Genomic DNA, 17,920 nt, shown 5'->3' on the forward strand with positions numbered 1-17,920 from the left:
TTGCTTCAATCAAAACTGAAAGTCCCTACAAGAGCCAAGAATGATACCATTGAAATGAATCTGGAAAAGGGAAAAAAGAAAATTCTTATATCTTAACATAAAACATAGGATCTCAGGAGCAGCTGATGAACCGCAACCTCCAGCGTTGGACAGATCTGTTTCTGAATTACTAGGAATGAAGCAGAACCTTGTGTGTATAACTAACACCTTTATCCCCATCCACCGCCTGCCCACGTCCTCTCAAAATCCTGGTTGTAATAGAGGATTAATGATTAATCAAAGCTAACCACGAACTTTTTATCTTTGTGATTTGATGTCTGATCATATCATGAAAATAGTTACTCATGTCAGTCAAAGAATGCAGAATTCTCGTACCATCGTATTGTTAATAGTCCTTCTACTCCCACAGGACCTCGAGCATGAATCCGGCTCGTGCTTATACCGACCTGCTCAGCAATTATATAGAACCAAAAACAGCTTTAAAGGGGGTAAGAAAAGTCGAGCACATTGGCCCTGAACACAAGGACAGTTGAAACATCACATACCTCTGCGCCAAGTCCAAAGCGTGCACCATCACAGAATCGTGTGCTTGCATTATGAAACACTGCAGCACTGTTGATGTAGACAGCAAATACCATATTGGTGATAAGAAGAACATAAAGGAATGCAACATTTAGTTCATGAGGCACAATTATTAGCGGAGTACGACTTTAGTATATCGATTCACCAATTTTTGTGCAAGGTATCAATTCCCTTTAGAGTACCAAAAATGGGAAAATGTTATAACAGCTATCTCATAGACTGGACGGTAAATTTCTGCAGCACTGGACAATAGCTGCCACACCGTCTCATGCACAAATAGAAGAATCAGGATGCATGCACCAGAATCCTCAACAAACTTCCCAATAGTAATTTGCAATGTATATAGTTAATTAGGGGTATTTCATTACAATCATCCATGTATAGAATATTTGATTCTTTGTATAAATAAGACACTGTACAGCATAGAGAAAACCACCCTTTTTAGACGAAATTCATCAACTTCTTCTTCTGAGTCTTCTTACTTGCTCTGCTTCTTTTTCTCTTTCGCTGAGCAGAAACTCTACCAAACACAATTTTCATTGAATCTGACATGGTATCAAAGCAGTGAAAATATCCACCGTTGATCCTACCACCACAGAATATACCAATCTCAATGACTCAACCAACCCTTACTGACTTGAAACCTCAGATAACCTAGGAACTATGCTTGTCGCAGACCTCCTCAATGCCAAAAATTACTCCACCTAGTCCGGATGGAACCCAACGTGCTCTTCAAGCCAAGAATAAACTAGGATTCCTCAATGGAACCCTCACCAATGACCCTCTTTTTGACCTCTGAGAACGATGCAACGGCATGATTGAATCCTAGATCCAGAATTCCATTAGCCTCCATCTTCACCCCTCTGTTACTTTTGTCGATGATGCCCATGAAATATGGACTAAATTACAAGAGATATTCTCCACACAAAATGGGCCTCGCATCTTCGAACTCAAGAAAGCACTAGCCAATCTCTTCCAAGATGACGATACCATCAATGTCTATTATGGTAAACTCAAATCTCTTTGGGGTGAATTAACTGTTTATGACCCATTACCTGTTTGTTCTTGTGGCTCAACGAAAATCCTTTCTGACCGCTACCAAAGGGACTGTGTGATCCAGTTCCTCATGGGTCTACATGATTCCTTCACCAATGTGCGTGACAAGATCATGCTCATAGATCCTCTACTCCCAGTCAACAAAGTGTTCTCCTACATCCAGCAACAAGAAAGATATCGGCTGATCACTTCTTCAGCTCCTAACCTTGAATTCATTGCTATAGCAGCTCGCACCTTCCTATATTTCTAGCAAGAGGGACAAACCCTATTGTACACATTGCAAGATCATGAGCTCATTGTTTTAAATTTGGAAATGTCGAAGCTCTTGTTTGCATTCACTGTAAGATGACTGGCCACATAGTTGATCATTGCTACAAGTTCCATGCTATCTTGCCAGCCACAAGTTCCACAAACCATGAGGCAATGCAGTCTCACTTGGATCCTCTGATTCCGAAGACCATTCTGATCCAAATATGTTGTTGACTAAGGAGCAATATCAAGATCTCACAATAAGAATTCCTCAACTACTTCACCATCCACAAACCAACTCTAGACGATTACATCTTACCGTCCTCACTCCTCTTCCGTTGCTAGTATTTCCTTTTTTTTATCAGCTTTTTCTAACATCTCCACTCCTTGGATCATTGACACGGGTGCTACTGTTCATATGATCTGTAGCCACTCCTTCTTCACCAACATCATTGCAACTATTTCATATTCTATCAAACTTTCTAATGGAGAATTAGCTCATGTCACTCACACTGGTATAGTGCAAGCGACAGCATCCATTCTCCTTCATGATGTCCTATGCATACCCACTTTTACTTTTAATTTATTATCTGTTGGTAAACTTGCCAAACAGCTTAAATGTTGTCATATATTTCTTTTTGACTCGTGTTTTATACAGGGCCTTTCTCCTTGGACAACGATTGGGAAGGGTAGCATGGCACATGGGTTCTACCACTTACTCCAATACATTATCTTGCCTCAAGCTTTAGTTCATACATTGTCTCAAAATTTTCATTATCAAAACTTTGTTTTGCTTCTGTACAACCCTCTAACAATGCCTTTGATTTTATGGGGCACTGTTGATTGGGTCATCCCTCTCATTCCCGAATGCAACTCATACATGATACTCATGTACTTACGCAAATGAATACAAAGAATATTTTACCTTGTTTAGTTTGTCCTCTTGCCAAACAAACATGCTTACCTTTTCCTTCTATCCCTCATTCCATTACTGCTTGTTTTGAAACTGTGCACTGTGATTTATGGGGGCCACACTTTATTACAGCTCATGATGGCACTCATTTTTTCCTTACCGTTTTCGATAACCTATCACGCTGCACTTGGGTCTGTCTCTTGAAAAATAAGTCTGATGCATGCACTTGTATCAAGTCCTTTTGGCACTTAGTAGCCAATCAATTTAATTCTCGAGTGAAAATCTTGCATTGTGACAATGGACTAGAATTTAACTTTTCATGACTGATTTTTATTCTGACCATGGCATCATCCACCAAAAATCTTGTGTAAAAATCCCCAACATAATGGTTTAGTCGAACACAATCATTGGCACCTTCTCCGGGTTGCTCGTGCTTTTCAATTCCAATCTGGTATTCCTTTACTTTTTTGGTCAGATTGTGTGCTTATTGCCACATATTTAATTAATCGTATCCCCCCTCCTCTCCTCCAAAACAAGATTCCTTATGAAATACTTTTCCATAAACCTCCCTCGTACTCCCACCTCCGAGTATTTGTTTGTCTTGCTTTTGCCTCAACCATTTCTCAACACCGCCACAAATTTAATCCTTGCAGTAGAAGATGTGCTTTTCTCATATACCCATTTAGCATCAAAGGGTATAAATTACTTGACCTTGACACTCATCACATCTTACTTTGTCAGGACGTTGTTTTTCATGAGTCTCTTTTTCCATTTCATACTCCCTCTCCACTTCCCTCTCCAACTTCACCTTCGCCTCCTCATATATCTCCACCTATTACCCTCCCTGACCTTGACTCTTTCTCTACCCCCACAAACAATTCTCCCTCCCCTTACATCGAAACACAACTCCATAACTCCTACAATAGAACCTTCACCCACTTCTACTCCATTACTTCGACACTCCACCTATCTTCTCACTCTACCACCTTCCCAAACAACGATTTCTTCTCCCTTGTAGGTTGCCTATGATCCACCTGCTCCTTCTCCATCTTTCTCCAAGATAATGCCCTGCCCCTCAAGTAAAGCCTTTCCACTTTCTTCCACTCTTTCTTTCCATAAATGATCTCCCTATTATTATTCTTTTGCATATGCTATTTCCTTCACTATTGAACCAACTTCGTATGGTGAAGCTATTAAAAATCCTAACTGGTGAAAGGCTATGTGATCTGAAATTTCTAATCTAGAACTCAATAATACTTGGACTCTAGTCGAATTGCCACCTGGTAAACATACTATCGGCTGCAAGTGAGTCTTCAAAATTAAACATCACTCCAATGGAAGTATAGAATGCTACAAGGTGTGGTTGGTCGCCAAAGGTTTCACACAGCAGGAGGGCCTTGCCTACAATGAAACTTTTTCTCCCGTGGCCAAATTGGTCACTATTCGAAACTTATTAGTTGCTACCTCTATTTAAGGCTGGTTTCTATGGCAATTTGATGTTCAAAATGCCTTCTTCCACAGGGATTTAGAGGATGAAGTTTTCATGTACAAACCTCCTGGTTTTTCAAAAGGCTCTCCGTCTCAAGTTTGCCGACTAAATAAAAGTCTCTATGGCTTGAAACAAGCCTTCAAACAATGGTTTTCGAAATTTTATAATGCTTTACTTTCTTTTGGTTTTCAGCAATCCAAGGCTGACTACAGCCTATTCACCCACCTGGACAATGGTTCCTTCATTGCTCTCCTTGTATACGTTGATGACATAATCATTGCCAGCTCTCACTTAGACTCCATTACTGTCCTCCAGAGATTCCTCAACGATCACTTCAGCATCAAATGTCTTGGGGATCTCCAATACTTCCTTGGCATTAAGGTCACTCGTTCCTCAAAGGGCATTTCTATATGCCAATGGAAATATGCTTTTGACATATTGGCTGATGGTAGTTCACGTGGCATTCAACCTCTTAAACTACCAATGGATCAAAATCTGAAGCTCCGCAAGGATGATGGCCAACCTCTCTCTGATCCTCTTCCTCATCAAAGGCTGGTTAGTCAACTACTCTACCTCATGATTACTCAACCTGACATCAGTTACTCTGTACATACATTAAGTTAGTTCTTGATAGCACCTTCTTCTTCTCATCTTCACGCCACCCACCAGGTTCTTGTGAATTGCAATGGCAATCTTACATTCTCAAAGATTTGAACATCTCCCTCTCCTTTCCAATTGACTCATACAGCGACAACAGGCCGCTCTCCATATTGCTACGAATTTGGTCTTCTACGAATGTACAAAACATATCAAGATGGATTGCCACCTCATCTGGGACAAAATCCAAGCTGGTGTCCTTTGAATCTATCACATTCGTTCTTCTCTTCAGCTTGCGGATGTATTCACAAAGGCATTCCTTCCTCCCAATTCTTATTTCTGTTATCCAAGATGGAAATAAAAAATATATATTTTCCATCCTGCAAGGGGATATTACCAACTGATACAACATATGCCACATCGTCTCATGCACAAATAGAAGAATTAGGATGCATGCACCAGAATCCTCAATAAACTTCCCAATAGCAATTTGTGATATATATATTTATTTAGGGGTATTTCAGTACTATCATCATTGTATAGAATATTTGACTCTTTGTATAAATAAGACACTGTACAGCATAGAGAAAACCATCATTTTTAGAAGAAATTCATCAACGTATTCTTCCTCTGAGTCTTCTTACTTGCTCTGCTTCTTCTTCTCTTTCGTTGAGCAGAAACTCTACCAAACACCATTTTCATTGAATCTGATATAGGGTTTGGTAAATAATAACTGTGTGAAAAGGAATGGGGGCATTAGAGGGGTCCCCGGAGACTGTCGTTTGTAGAGATGATTCGTGACAATAAAAAATGAGTACTGCTACTTCCATAAAAGGAATTACACAAAAATAATCTTACAAACTGACATGGCTTCATCTGATCGTTAGATTTACTTTACAATAAAAGTAACTTTATAATCTGACGAGCTGCATCAAGCCACATCAGTTTGTGGGATTACTTTTGTGTAATCTCTTAATGGCTAAAGTATTTTCCATAAAAAATAACACTATTTCACAGCTTTTTGAGGATTTCTTTTGGGTATTATGTTGTGTAAGGTACTTAATGGGCTCATTAAAATAAATTGCTAATGTTTTTACTGTTCCCGAGTATGACTACAATGATAGTTATCCACTAGAAAATTACTGACAGAAGGCCAATGGTATGTGCTATTTGATCATTTTGTCTTATGCCATAAGCAGATTAGTTGGTAAAAAGAAAGCCTACCTATCAACTTGATGCAAGAAAATTTCAGCAACTTCACTATCTTCTGTGATGATACAATCAGTATGAGCACTACAGCAAAGTTGAGGTAGAAAAGAGAATTAGAGTATTCACTTACTATAACCTTCAATATATACAAACTAAAAACATTAGAAAATGAAATCCAAAGGTTAATTTCCAACATACCTTCCATTTTCATTTATGTGGTCAATGGCAGAAAATACATCATCTACGATTTCAATTGTGCAAGCCATGGAGCTATATTCATAATGCAATGAATTTGCCTCTATAACATTCAATAAAGTGCTGGCTCTTGGTCCACCATATAGAGTAACATCTGCAAAAGTGAACTTGTATTAGTGCAGAATCCCTTAAATTCCTTAAATGCTGAATTTTTCAAGTAGTATCTTTAGGAGGTAGTGCATCATGTGGCTATCCGGGGACAATATTTGCAACCAGCTCGCTGTTTGCAATACATAAAGCTAACAAAATGATAGATTCACATGAATTAAATGAACAAAACAGATAATCGGATTTTCTAGTGTATGAATGGATATCATTTTAAGTCTAATCTTCATGATACAAAACTTCTTTAGAAAATGTTAAATCTTGATTAGTCATCAAAAAGCATAGAAGTGGCAGATTGAAAGTCACCGGTCCAACTGCTGGGTCAAATTCTGGTAGAACCTTAACATCATTTTGGTGTTAAAGATCTCTATTGTTTATACAATTATACAGTCAAACAAAATTACTTTAATGAAAATATTATATCTATGAGAGAAGGTCTTAACCAAAAGGGCAATAGACCAAACCTAACTATCTCATTCTTCAAGGAACTTGTGAATGGCAGGTAGGTTCATAAAATCTTTGGACAAGAAGATGAATATTCCACTTAACAATAATATTTCTAGGAGTCGTGGTGGAAGTTTCGGGTGCTGGCAATACATGAAGTGTTATAATTAATCACTACTATGACAAGATATAAAACTTTGGCTCGTTCATAAATTTGGTCATAATTACTGTGAGAGTCCTTTGTTCAAGGCTGCTTACACTTTTGGGAGTATCACTTGATGGAAATAGCTAGGGGATCTAAACATGGATGGAATTAAGAACATTCAACAACTATAGTGGTTTGACAAGTTGGTCTAGTAGAATTTATAAAATCATTTTTGACATTGTCCAACTTCATGTTTTGATAACTAAAGTTATAATACATAAACCTCATGCAATGCAATAACCCCTCCAACTACACGAATCTAGGTTTGTTGATGCTATTTAGAAATTAAAAAAAAAAAGAAGTTAAATAGAAGAATTTTATGGAAATTGTTCAAACACCATGACAGGGTGTCAAAGATAGTTTTTATACATGAACACAGCTTTTGAATAAATGGTCTCTAAGCATACAACTTCATACCTTCAGATTGAAGTTCAACGAGAAGTTCATTGATCCCACCATTACTCAAAAAATCTTTGTGTACAAGAAGTGTTTCCTGAGAAGATCACAATACACAAATCCAAGAGACTAACAATTAAAAAATGTTGTGAAGATTATTCTTTAGTACAAAGGAGAACTGCTACAACAGACAAATGGGGAACAAGGAGAGCAAATTGAAAACTGAAAATACCATTGCATTACAAGCTGCAGGATAATCCATTTTTGCATCACGAAGAATGTGTTTTGCCATATCTATATTAGCTGACTTATCAACATAAACGTGACAAACTCCATCTGCATTGTAAAAATAGCAACTTTATTTGAAGCACCATTTTAGTGAATTAAAAATTTGTCATTCCATTCCTCTTACCAGCATGACCAAGAATAGGAATTTTTGTTGAACTCTTAATTTGAGAAACAAGCTTATTACTGCCTCTGGGGATGACAAGGTCTATCACATCATCCAGCTGTCACATAATAAATAAGTTCAAAACAGTTTTTTTTTTCTTTTAAAGAATCGTATTAGTAATCAATGTCAATACACACCTTGAGCAAATCAGAAATCTCCTCTTTGGAAGTCACAAGTCCAATAAGCTTGTCACCAACAATATCTGGGATTGCTGAAGCAATGACCTGTAGAAGGAAGGAAAAGGAAAAAAGAAATTATAAAACTATAACTAAAACAAATATGAGGAAAAGGAGTAATACTACACTCAAAGTAACAAGGAAGAAATTGCCTAAACTTCTAGAGCCAAACCTTGTACAATGCCGCATTTGATCGCTTGGCTTCTTTCCCTCCTTTAAGCAGTAGACCATTCCCACTTCGAATTGCTAGTGAAGCTATCTATTAAATTACAGAGAACAAAAAATGGTATCCATCAAAATATTACCATAGACACACAACAAAACCTTTTAAGTCATGAGCTTGAAGCTCAACTAGTTAATGTATAATAAGTGTTAGATTAGTCTTCCCTGCTCACCAACTCAACCGAGTGATAATAATAACAATAAAACAAAATGAATCATTTACATATAAAAAAAATATATTGATATAGAGTGTCATCTTCAACATTCTTGGAAACTAAAATAGATGCTACTGGGTTTAATAAGAAGGGATCCTGATTTTCACCTGTACCAGAGCATCAGGTCGAGACTCAAAAACAACTAGGAGGACACCCAAAGGACTTGTCGTTTTCTCTAAGATGAGCCCGTCTAAAAGCTGGATGTAAAATCAGTCGTCAGAATTAAGTTCCCATGTAAGTGATTACCAAAGAATTCATACTCAAATACAATGCAAGAAATATTATTGGATTCACAAAACTATCAAAAAGTACTATAAAAATTTATCAGGCTTTGGCTCTTTTTACTAATTGAACGAAATTCTAGGAGTCCTGACCTCTGTTCTACTTAAAACACGAGCAATGGGTTCTTCCATCTCAGCAAGTTTGCGAACAAATTTTGCAATACTGGAGATCTGAACAATATAAAGACCAAATGAGACAGACTTAAAAACTAAATAGAACACATTTGACAATTACACGAAAGGAAAAAGCTAAAAAAAAAACAGGGACTTGCCTTCCCGGGCTTTAAGGTTAAATGAGATATTAGTGATTTCTCGTATCTATCCTCCTGTGCAGCAGCAACATCAGCTTCATTCTCAACCATAATCACACTTTCATTTGCCTCCAGGGCATTTGCTATGTCTAGCAATATTTTCCTCCTTTCTTGAGGTTGTGTGGCCTGCAGCAAAGCAATCCATAAAAAATGCTGAAGCGGTGAATAGAATGACATTCAAGCTATACAACAGATTAAAGTATCCGAAAAGCTTGCAAGTACAATAGATATAATTGAGAAAATTTGCAACTTTGAAGAAAACATGATGTTACTACCTGAAGCCGTCTAGAACATTCTCGAGCTGCAACCGCCATAGCACGTGCACCAGCTTCTTTGGCTGAAGTCCATAATTGTGCATCTTTATGGAAAAGAGTACCAAGATGCTCTCCTTGAAGTACTTTAATGATGTTGTCTGTGGCATAACCACTGCAAAGAAATTTGAAATCAATTTTGAGTAACCAAGAATAGCACAGAACATTTTAAGGCAACCAGAAGATTAATTAATTGATGGTATCTTGCATTATTAGTAGAAACTTGATTAACTGATGATCTTCCAGCTTCTATCATTAGCTTTCCAAGCCCAGTTCCATTTGTAGGAAACAAAGCAAAGAAAATGAATAAAAATAACTAACAAAATTCATACCATGGTAGTAGATAGTAGTCCAAATAGCTGAAACTTTCAGCTGTGAAATGATAGAATTACCTTGTAATAACAACAGGGATGCCAGCATCAGCTACACAGATAGCTGCTTCAACTTTAGCAGTCATACCTCCTCTTCCCAACCTAGACTTGTCTCCAAATGTGATTTCCCCTTGATGTTTCTTCTTGACATATGTATGGATTAGCTTTGATTTTGGGTCACTCGGAGGACAACTATAGAGGCCCTCTACATCACTCAACAAAACAAGAAGGTCAGCTTTTAGTTCTGAAGCCAATAGACTTGCCAAACCGTCATTATCCCAAAATATACCAGAAGAATCCTGCAATGATGGTTACACTTAGAATAAAAGACATATTATAATGGTAATGGTAACATATATTAATTATTGTGAAATATAATATCGAACAGAAGCAATCAAGGGTATAGATGATCACGAAGATAGCTCATCAAGTGCAGGAGCATTTGGAAGCATTATTGATGTTGGTTTGCTTTCACTAAGTTTGGCAACTAGAATGATCATGAATGTATTTTTAGCAAACAAATGGGAGACCTCAGGGGCTTGCTAAGTTACTAAAATCATATGTATATTGATAACAAATGAGCAACATTGAAATCATGTCCTCCTAAAGATTTGTTATAGATCAAACACCATATGGCCAGCTCAGTTTAGAATGTGACTGGAGCCTTTAATTGGAACTAAAATAGGCATTAGTGACATGTTTCTTAGCCTTGTTTAGAAACTGACTCTAGTTGGAACCAAAAAGAACAAGGGGGAAAGATTTTGCAGTGCTTAAATCTTGATCACAAATAGCAGAAACAAAAAAAAAAAAAAAACAAAAAAAAGTCACACAATAAATTTTCTAAACAAATATACAATCCTCACCCATCAAATGCAAACTTTAATACAAATACAAGAAGCTGCATATATACCTGGTATGGCGCTTTCTTAGTGCTAACTGCATCATTCTCATTGAAAATAGGAATAACCCTCAAACTTAATAGTGAGTTCACGGTATCACAAAGTTGCTTTCTAAAACCTTCATCCCTAAAAACACCATCAGTCACAAGAAGTTGAGAAGAGGTCACATCAAGCTGCATATAGAAGAAATACATATTAGTACAAGTGACTGAAATAGATGGACGCATTTCAAATTGTGGAGGGTAAAGGACAAAGTGCATGAATGCAATTTACTTCCTAACCTGCTAATGCATGTGTGAAGATGTAAATATAAAAAGTACTGGACACACATTTTCTAAAGTAAATCCAATATGAGATATATACCTGGCTAAACATTGTATCATATAGAGCCATGAGACTACTCTGCCCAACTGCTGCACAAGCCTTTCCATCAAATTCATCTTGTGGATATTGTAGATCAGCAAAGCTGCAAAACATTAATGGATTCTCTTCAGGCAAGGCACTCATTTTCTTGGGCTCTCTAATGCCCACCTCAAACAGAAATTTAATGTTTATTGGCAGAACCGGTACATGAAATCTACCATGCATTCTCTCTCTCAATATCATCGCGCGGAGTAAATATCTTCGTAATCAAAAGTTATAAAGATAATATTTCTTGATTTTTACTAATTTGTTTGAATATCAATAACTGGTCTCTATTAAAGTTGATGCAATTTTTCATAAAGTCTATTATTAGTTTGTTCTACTATATTTAGACTATGATGTTAATTAGCTAATCTTAAAAATTGTTTTCTATTAATGTTGTGTTATTTACAATGTGACTATATAAGTTTGAACTCTGAGAAGTGTAATGGACAGAACATCAAGAATCAATCAAACAGGTCGTAGATTAAAGTTTTCTCATCTATAATTTTCTCTAATTTTCAATTTGTATTTCCATCAATTGGCATTAGAGCCACTTCAATCAATAAAGGGCGTTATGGCTACTCTTGGTTCATCTAACATTATTCCAATATTTGGTGGTGAGAACTATGATTATTGGAGTATTAAGATGACAACTCTCTTCATGTCACTTGATCTTTGGGATGTTGTTAAAATGGAGTTCCTACTCCACTAGAAGAAACTTTAGGATCAACCTAAAACAAGATAGACAAGCAAAGAGATGCTAAAACCTTGTTTACTCTACAACATGTACAACAGGCTATTAGTGAAGCAATCTTTCCAACATTGATGAGAGTAACAACTTCAAAGCAGGCCTAGGAGATTTTGCAGCAAGAATTCCAAGGGAATTCAAAGATCAAGACCATCAAACTTCAAAACTTGAGAATAGAAATGAAGAATCTTAAGATGAAAGACTCTAAGAATGCTACGAAGTATAGCACCAAAGTGATTGAGCTTGATTAGATGAGAGCATATGGAGAAGATATTATTGAGCAAAGGATTATTCAAGAATTCTTGATTAGCCTCACTGGAAAATATACCATGTAGTGGCAACCATTGAAGATAAGGATTTGTCTACTCTAACCATTACAAAACTTATGGGATCTTTGTAGGTACATGAGCAGAGATTGAATAGAAGGAGTGGAGAGTTTCTGGAGAATGCCTTCCAATCCAAAGTCAACCTAAAGAATAAAAAATCAGGTGATTACAAAAAGAAGAATAAAGGCAAGTTCAAGGGTGAAACTTCTCATAAGAAAGATAGATGGAAGGCTAAAAATGATAAATATCCACCCTGCAGTATATGCAAAAAGACCAACCATTTGGAAAAATATTGTTTTCACAAGGAGAAACCCCAATGTACAAACTGTAAGAAGTTTGTTCGTAAAGAAAAAGAATGTCGATATAAGGAAAAAGAGCATCAGGCTAACTATTCTGAAGAAGATCATGAGCATTTGTTCTTTACTTGCCAAGCTGCAGTGGAAGAAGTCAATGATACTTGGTTCATTAATAGTGGTTGTAGTAATCATATGGCAGCTAAGGAGAGCATCTTCATTGACCTAGATCCTTCTGTCAAAACTAAGGTCAAGATTGAGATGGTGATCTGGTGAAGTCTAAAGGCAAAGGCACAGTGGCTGTTCAAACAAAGAAAGGTACTAGATTTATTAAAGATGTTCTTCTAGTTCCTTTTCTAGACCAAAATCTGTTAACTGTTGGTCAAATGATGCAACATGGGTATTCTTTGCACTTTGAGGAAAATTTGTGTAGAATTTTTTGATGAGAAATATGAAGTGGAGATTGCTAAGGTAAATACGGGAGGAAGTAGAAATTTTCCCTTTGTTTGGCATTGTCCTAAAGCTATGGCAGCTACAGTTGATGATTCAACACTTTGGCATCAAATATTTGGGCATTCCAACTATGGTGCCTTGAGGCTTCTTCATCAGAAAGATATCTTTAGAGACTTACCTCTAGTAGAAGCTAATAATGTCGTTTGTGAATCATGTATGCTAGGCAAACAACATAGACAATCTTTTCCCTCTAGCAGTGCACGGAGAGCCACAAAACCTCTTGAGCTTGTTCACACTGATGTGTGTGGTCCAATGAGAATATTGTTTCAAAGCCAAAACAGGTATTTCATTTTGTTTATAGATGATTTTTCAAGAATGACATGGATTTATTTCTTTAAAGAAAAATCTGAAGTTTTTGGGATCTTTAAAAAGCATAAGTTGTTAGTTGAGAATCAAAGTGGTTGCAAGATCAAGACTTTGAGAAGTGACAGAGATACTGAGTTTAACTCAAAGAAGTTTGATGATTTTTGTGAAAAAGAAGGGTTAGAACATCAATTTGACAGTAGCTTACACTCTACAGCAAAATGGAGTTTCTAAAAGAATAAATAGGACTGTAATGAGATGGCCAAATTAATGATGCTAGAGAAAGGACTTCCAGAAAGGTTCTAGGCAGAGACTGTCAACACAACAATTTATTTGCTTAGATGTCCAACAAAAGCGGTTTCTAATCAAACTCCTATAGAGGCTTGGAGTGGTCAGAAACCTAATACAAGTCATCTAAAGGTTTTTGGCTGCATTTGCTATATTCACGTTCCTTCACAAAAAAGATACAAACTTGAAGGAAAATCTGAGAAATGAGTTTTTCTTGGATATAGCACTCAATCCAAGGGATATAGACTCTATAACTTAGAGTCAAAATAGCTTGTCACAAATAGAGATGTCGAGTTTGATGAACAAGCTATTTGGAATTTGGATGAAGAAAATATGTCAGATCAATCTGTCAATATACTAGAAAGAAGAGAATCTCAGCTTCCTATTTCTGAAATTCAAAATGAAGGGCATGGAGATCTGCCAATGACTCCAACTTCATCACATGGTTTAGAAGGCAGTCTTGATGAACTATTTCATTAGAAAATTCTTCACCAGAATCTCCAACTAGATGGTTAAGGTCTTTAAGTGGGGTTTATGAATCTTGCAATTACTCTTCTGTAGAACCTGATCAGAATTTTGTAGTAGCTGTAAAAGAAAAAATATTGGTTGATGTAATGGATGAGGAGATCAGAATGATAGAAAAAAAAAAGATACATGGGAGCTAGTCTCATGTCCTGACAGCAAAGAAGTTATTAGGGTTAAGTGGATTTTCAAAAGAAAACTTAACTCTGATGGATTCTTGAAAAAACTCAAAGCAAGGCTTGTTGCTAAAGGCTATTCACAACAATTAGGAATTACTTATAATGAGACTTTTACACCAGTTGCAAGGTTAGATACAATTCGAACTCTTTGTGCACATGCAACTCAGAAAAGTTGGAAGATTTTTCAACTTGATGTCAAGTCAAATTTTTTCAATGGAATTTTAGAAGAAGAAGTCTATGTTGATCAACCAGAAGGCTTCATAAGATAAGAAGGAAAAGTTTTTCGATTGAAGAAGGTTTTATATGGACTTAAACAAGCACTTAGAGCATGGTATGGAAAAATAGACAGTTATTTCAATGATCAAGGCTTGAATAGAAGCATGAGTGAGCCTACACTCTATGTAAAAATCAAGGATAAAGCTTTGCTTATAGTTTCACCGTATGTTCATGATCTAATTTTCATTGGAAATAACTTAGAAATGATTGAAGAGTTCAAGTAGGATATGACGAAAACCTTTGAAATGAGTGATTTAGGGCTAATACATTACTTTCTTGGAATGGAAGTTTGTCAAGAAGGCGGCATCTTCATATCACAGAGATAATATGCAGAAGACTTGCTGAAGAAATTTAAAACGTTAGGATGCAAAACAGTGGCAACACCTTTGGTTGCAAATGCAAAGTTGAAAAAGGAATATGGGCTTAAGAAAGTAGATGCTTCAGCTTATAGGAGTTTGGTTGGCAATTTATTATACTTAACCGCCGCTCGACCTTATACTTAACTGCCGCTCGACCTGACATTATCTATGCTACTAGTTTGCCATCCAGATTTATGCAAAGTCCAAGCCAAGTTCATTTTGGTTCAGGTAAAAGAGTTCTTAGATATGTTCAGGATACTATGGATTTTGGCATATGGTTCAAGTCATGTTCTCACTCAAAATTAACTGGCTTTTCTGACAATGATTGGGCTGGCTCAGTTGATGACATGAGAAGCACTTCAGGATTTTGTTTTAATTTGAGATCAGGAGTGTTTTCTTGGGGATCAAAGAAGCAAGCTACTATTGCTCAATCAACTGCAAAAGCTAAGTACATTGCAGTTGCTGGAGCTGTGAATCAAGCCACTTGGTTGAACAAAATTCTTGAAGATATGGGAGAAAAGCAGTAAGGTCCAGTGGAGATTTATTGTGCTAATAAATCTGCCTTTGCTATGGCTAAGAATCCAATTTATCATAGTCAAACTAAACACATTGCAATTAAGTACCATTTCTTAAGAGAAGTTGAAGAAAGAGGAGAAGTTGAACTAAAATTCTGCAGCTCTGAACAAGAAGTTGTAGACATTTTCACAAAAGCTCTTCCTAGAGTCAAGTTCAAGTTCCTAAGAATGATACTTGGATTTTTAGAAAAATACATCAAGGAAGAGTATTAAAGTTGATGCAGTTTTTCAAAGTCTATTGTTAGCTTGTTCTGCTATATTTAGACTATGATGTTAATTAGCTAATCTTGAAAGTTGTTTTTTATTAATGCTTCGTTATTTACAATGTGACTATACAAGTTTGAACTACACACAGAACATCAAGAATCAATCAAACAGGTCGTAGCTAGATTGAAGTTTTCTCATCCGGAATTTTCTCTGGTTTTCAATTTGTATTTCCATCAGTCTCGCATTCAAAATATATCAGGTCATGACAATGTATTCAAGGATAACTTCTAGCATGCTCGAAGTTTGATTTTGCATAAGAAAAGGTTGTTAGCATTTTCTGTGTGCTTGTGTGTGCGCGCGCGCGTGTGCACGTTTAAAAAGCAACGGGAACATATAGTAAGGACCTGCTGTTGGCTACTTTTCTGTATCTAAGCCTTTGGCGTCCAAGACCAACCGCTCCTGAAGAAACCAAAATAACCTCATAGCCTCGAGAGTTTAATTCTTTAAGCTGCAGGAATTGGGAAGAGGGAACGTTGTCAGCCACATAAACTACAATTCTTATGGGATCTTTTAATTAGTATATAGTTTCCCAGAAGTCCTGGAATAGCTGGCCATGATAACACCAATGAAACTGCCTTCTTTTTTCTTTTTTTCCCTCTTCAATTATTTTTTCTTCTGTCATTCACAGCATATATAGTCTCTGAAAAATCCGTTCTCACAATTCTGAAAGAGCATAATTCATACGAAGCCCAACATACCTGCTCACAGAGAGCTCCAAGCCTGCCTAGTGCCAGTCTTCCATCAGATCGAGTAACCACAGCCGTTCCGACCTTTTAATGCAGACAAAACAAGAACAGTAATAAGCAAATTTCATTCGCATATATACCATTGTTAACTAGCTATAGCAATGTAAAAACTTGGAAAATTAGAAAATTGTAATGGAAAGCGGGTACTCTCCACTTTTTTATTTCTCCCCTCAGCAAACCTTAAAAGTTCTACTATACAGCAAGAAAATACTTCAGAATATGCAACACATGATCTTTATGAATGTCAGAAGAGAAGGTATTTGTTGCCACAGGCACATAGAAATATTTGTAACCTACTTAACATCCAGTTTCTGTACTATTTTCTGCTCACTTAACGTCTTTAAATCTCATTTCCACCATGCATGAAAATATTCATATACATCCAATCATGAACCAATCGAGCAAGGAGGTAGCCAGCCAAATACAGAAAACGTGTTCCATCTTCGCACACAACACTTGAATTATTTCATGGGGTTAATTTGTTTTTTGTATAACACGTATATATAAAACATAAAAGCACTTCAAATCTGTTCAAAGTGCGAGTCTGGTGCATGAAACTTGCGCTGGCAATCACGATTAGAACCTCCTGTGGTCTATTTTTTCATTTTAGTTGCACTCTGTATAAGTGCACTTCATCTCCAACTCACAGAAACAGCCCACAGTATAAGCAATGTCCACATGAAAGCCTTTCATCTTCATTCATTATCATTAGTATATACAGAATAAGAAGAAGAATGAAAGAGCACAAATAGGAATTCTAAGGTACTGCAAAACCAATCTTTTATTTCAAAAAGAATTGATTTTTAATTTTGATTTGGTTCATTAGTGTCACTAGCATGAATTCCATCTATCAAGTCGATATTGTGGGTTTACATCGAACAAGGTTTGACCCCCCAAAAAAGAGAGAAACTAAATATATTAAAATCACTCTCTAGCTAGGTCATATATAGACTGAGCTCAAGTTGTCGTTCGTCTGCGCCTCGTATATATTATATATGCAAAGATTATATTTAACCAAAGAACCCTAACAGACGCGCGCTAGGGTTTGCAAAGCAAACGCTATGTCTGCTGCAGCACGACCCCAAATAAACGAAAAGAAACAAAAGAACAAAAAAGAAACGAAAAGCAGCCGAAGTTTTGCAGAGAATCGGAAGACTCTATCTTGTTCAAGAAACCTTGACTATCAGACGCTTCACGTTCTTGACAAAATCTCGGGTAGGATCCATGGCGCTGGGTCAAGTAAGAATGCGGCTGGCGACTTAAAGAAGAGCTACCATGCACCAAGAGCGGCGCGATGGGCTTCGGTTTTTCGCAGTGATTGCTTAACATACGAAAACTAGAAGCCGTGAAGGGGTTGACTTGGGTACGAACTGTTTTTTCTCA

At 36.8% G+C, this 17,920-nt stretch overlaps 1 protein-coding gene across 1 annotated transcript; it reads right to left on the minus strand.

The window, feature by feature from the left end:
* Positions 1-30: 30 nt before the first annotated feature.
* On the minus strand, positions 31-17,920 carry LOC122275845 (delta-1-pyrroline-5-carboxylate synthase-like). The gene is made up of 20 exons (XM_043085133.1): positions 17,713-17,920; positions 16,490-16,561; positions 16,136-16,239; positions 11,101-11,203; positions 10,749-10,910; positions 9,860-10,137; positions 9,432-9,582; positions 9,118-9,282; positions 8,939-9,016; positions 8,672-8,761; positions 8,300-8,386; positions 8,089-8,175; positions 7,913-8,009; positions 7,733-7,836; positions 7,522-7,597; positions 6,294-6,444; positions 6,111-6,179; positions 546-612; positions 376-446; positions 31-248 (listed from the first exon to the last, which is right to left on the minus strand). The coding sequence occupies exons 1-20, from the start codon at positions 17,761-17,763 to the stop codon at positions 170-172; spliced, it is 2,142 nt and encodes a 713-aa protein (XP_042941067.1). The 5' UTR covers positions 17,764-17,920; the 3' UTR covers positions 31-169.

The sequence above is a fragment of the Carya illinoinensis genome, chromosome 9, assembly GCF_018687715.1.
Source record: "Carya illinoinensis cultivar Pawnee chromosome 9, C.illinoinensisPawnee_v1, whole genome shotgun sequence".
In the NCBI taxonomy this organism is placed as follows: domain Eukaryota; kingdom Viridiplantae; phylum Streptophyta; class Magnoliopsida; order Fagales; family Juglandaceae; genus Carya; species Carya illinoinensis.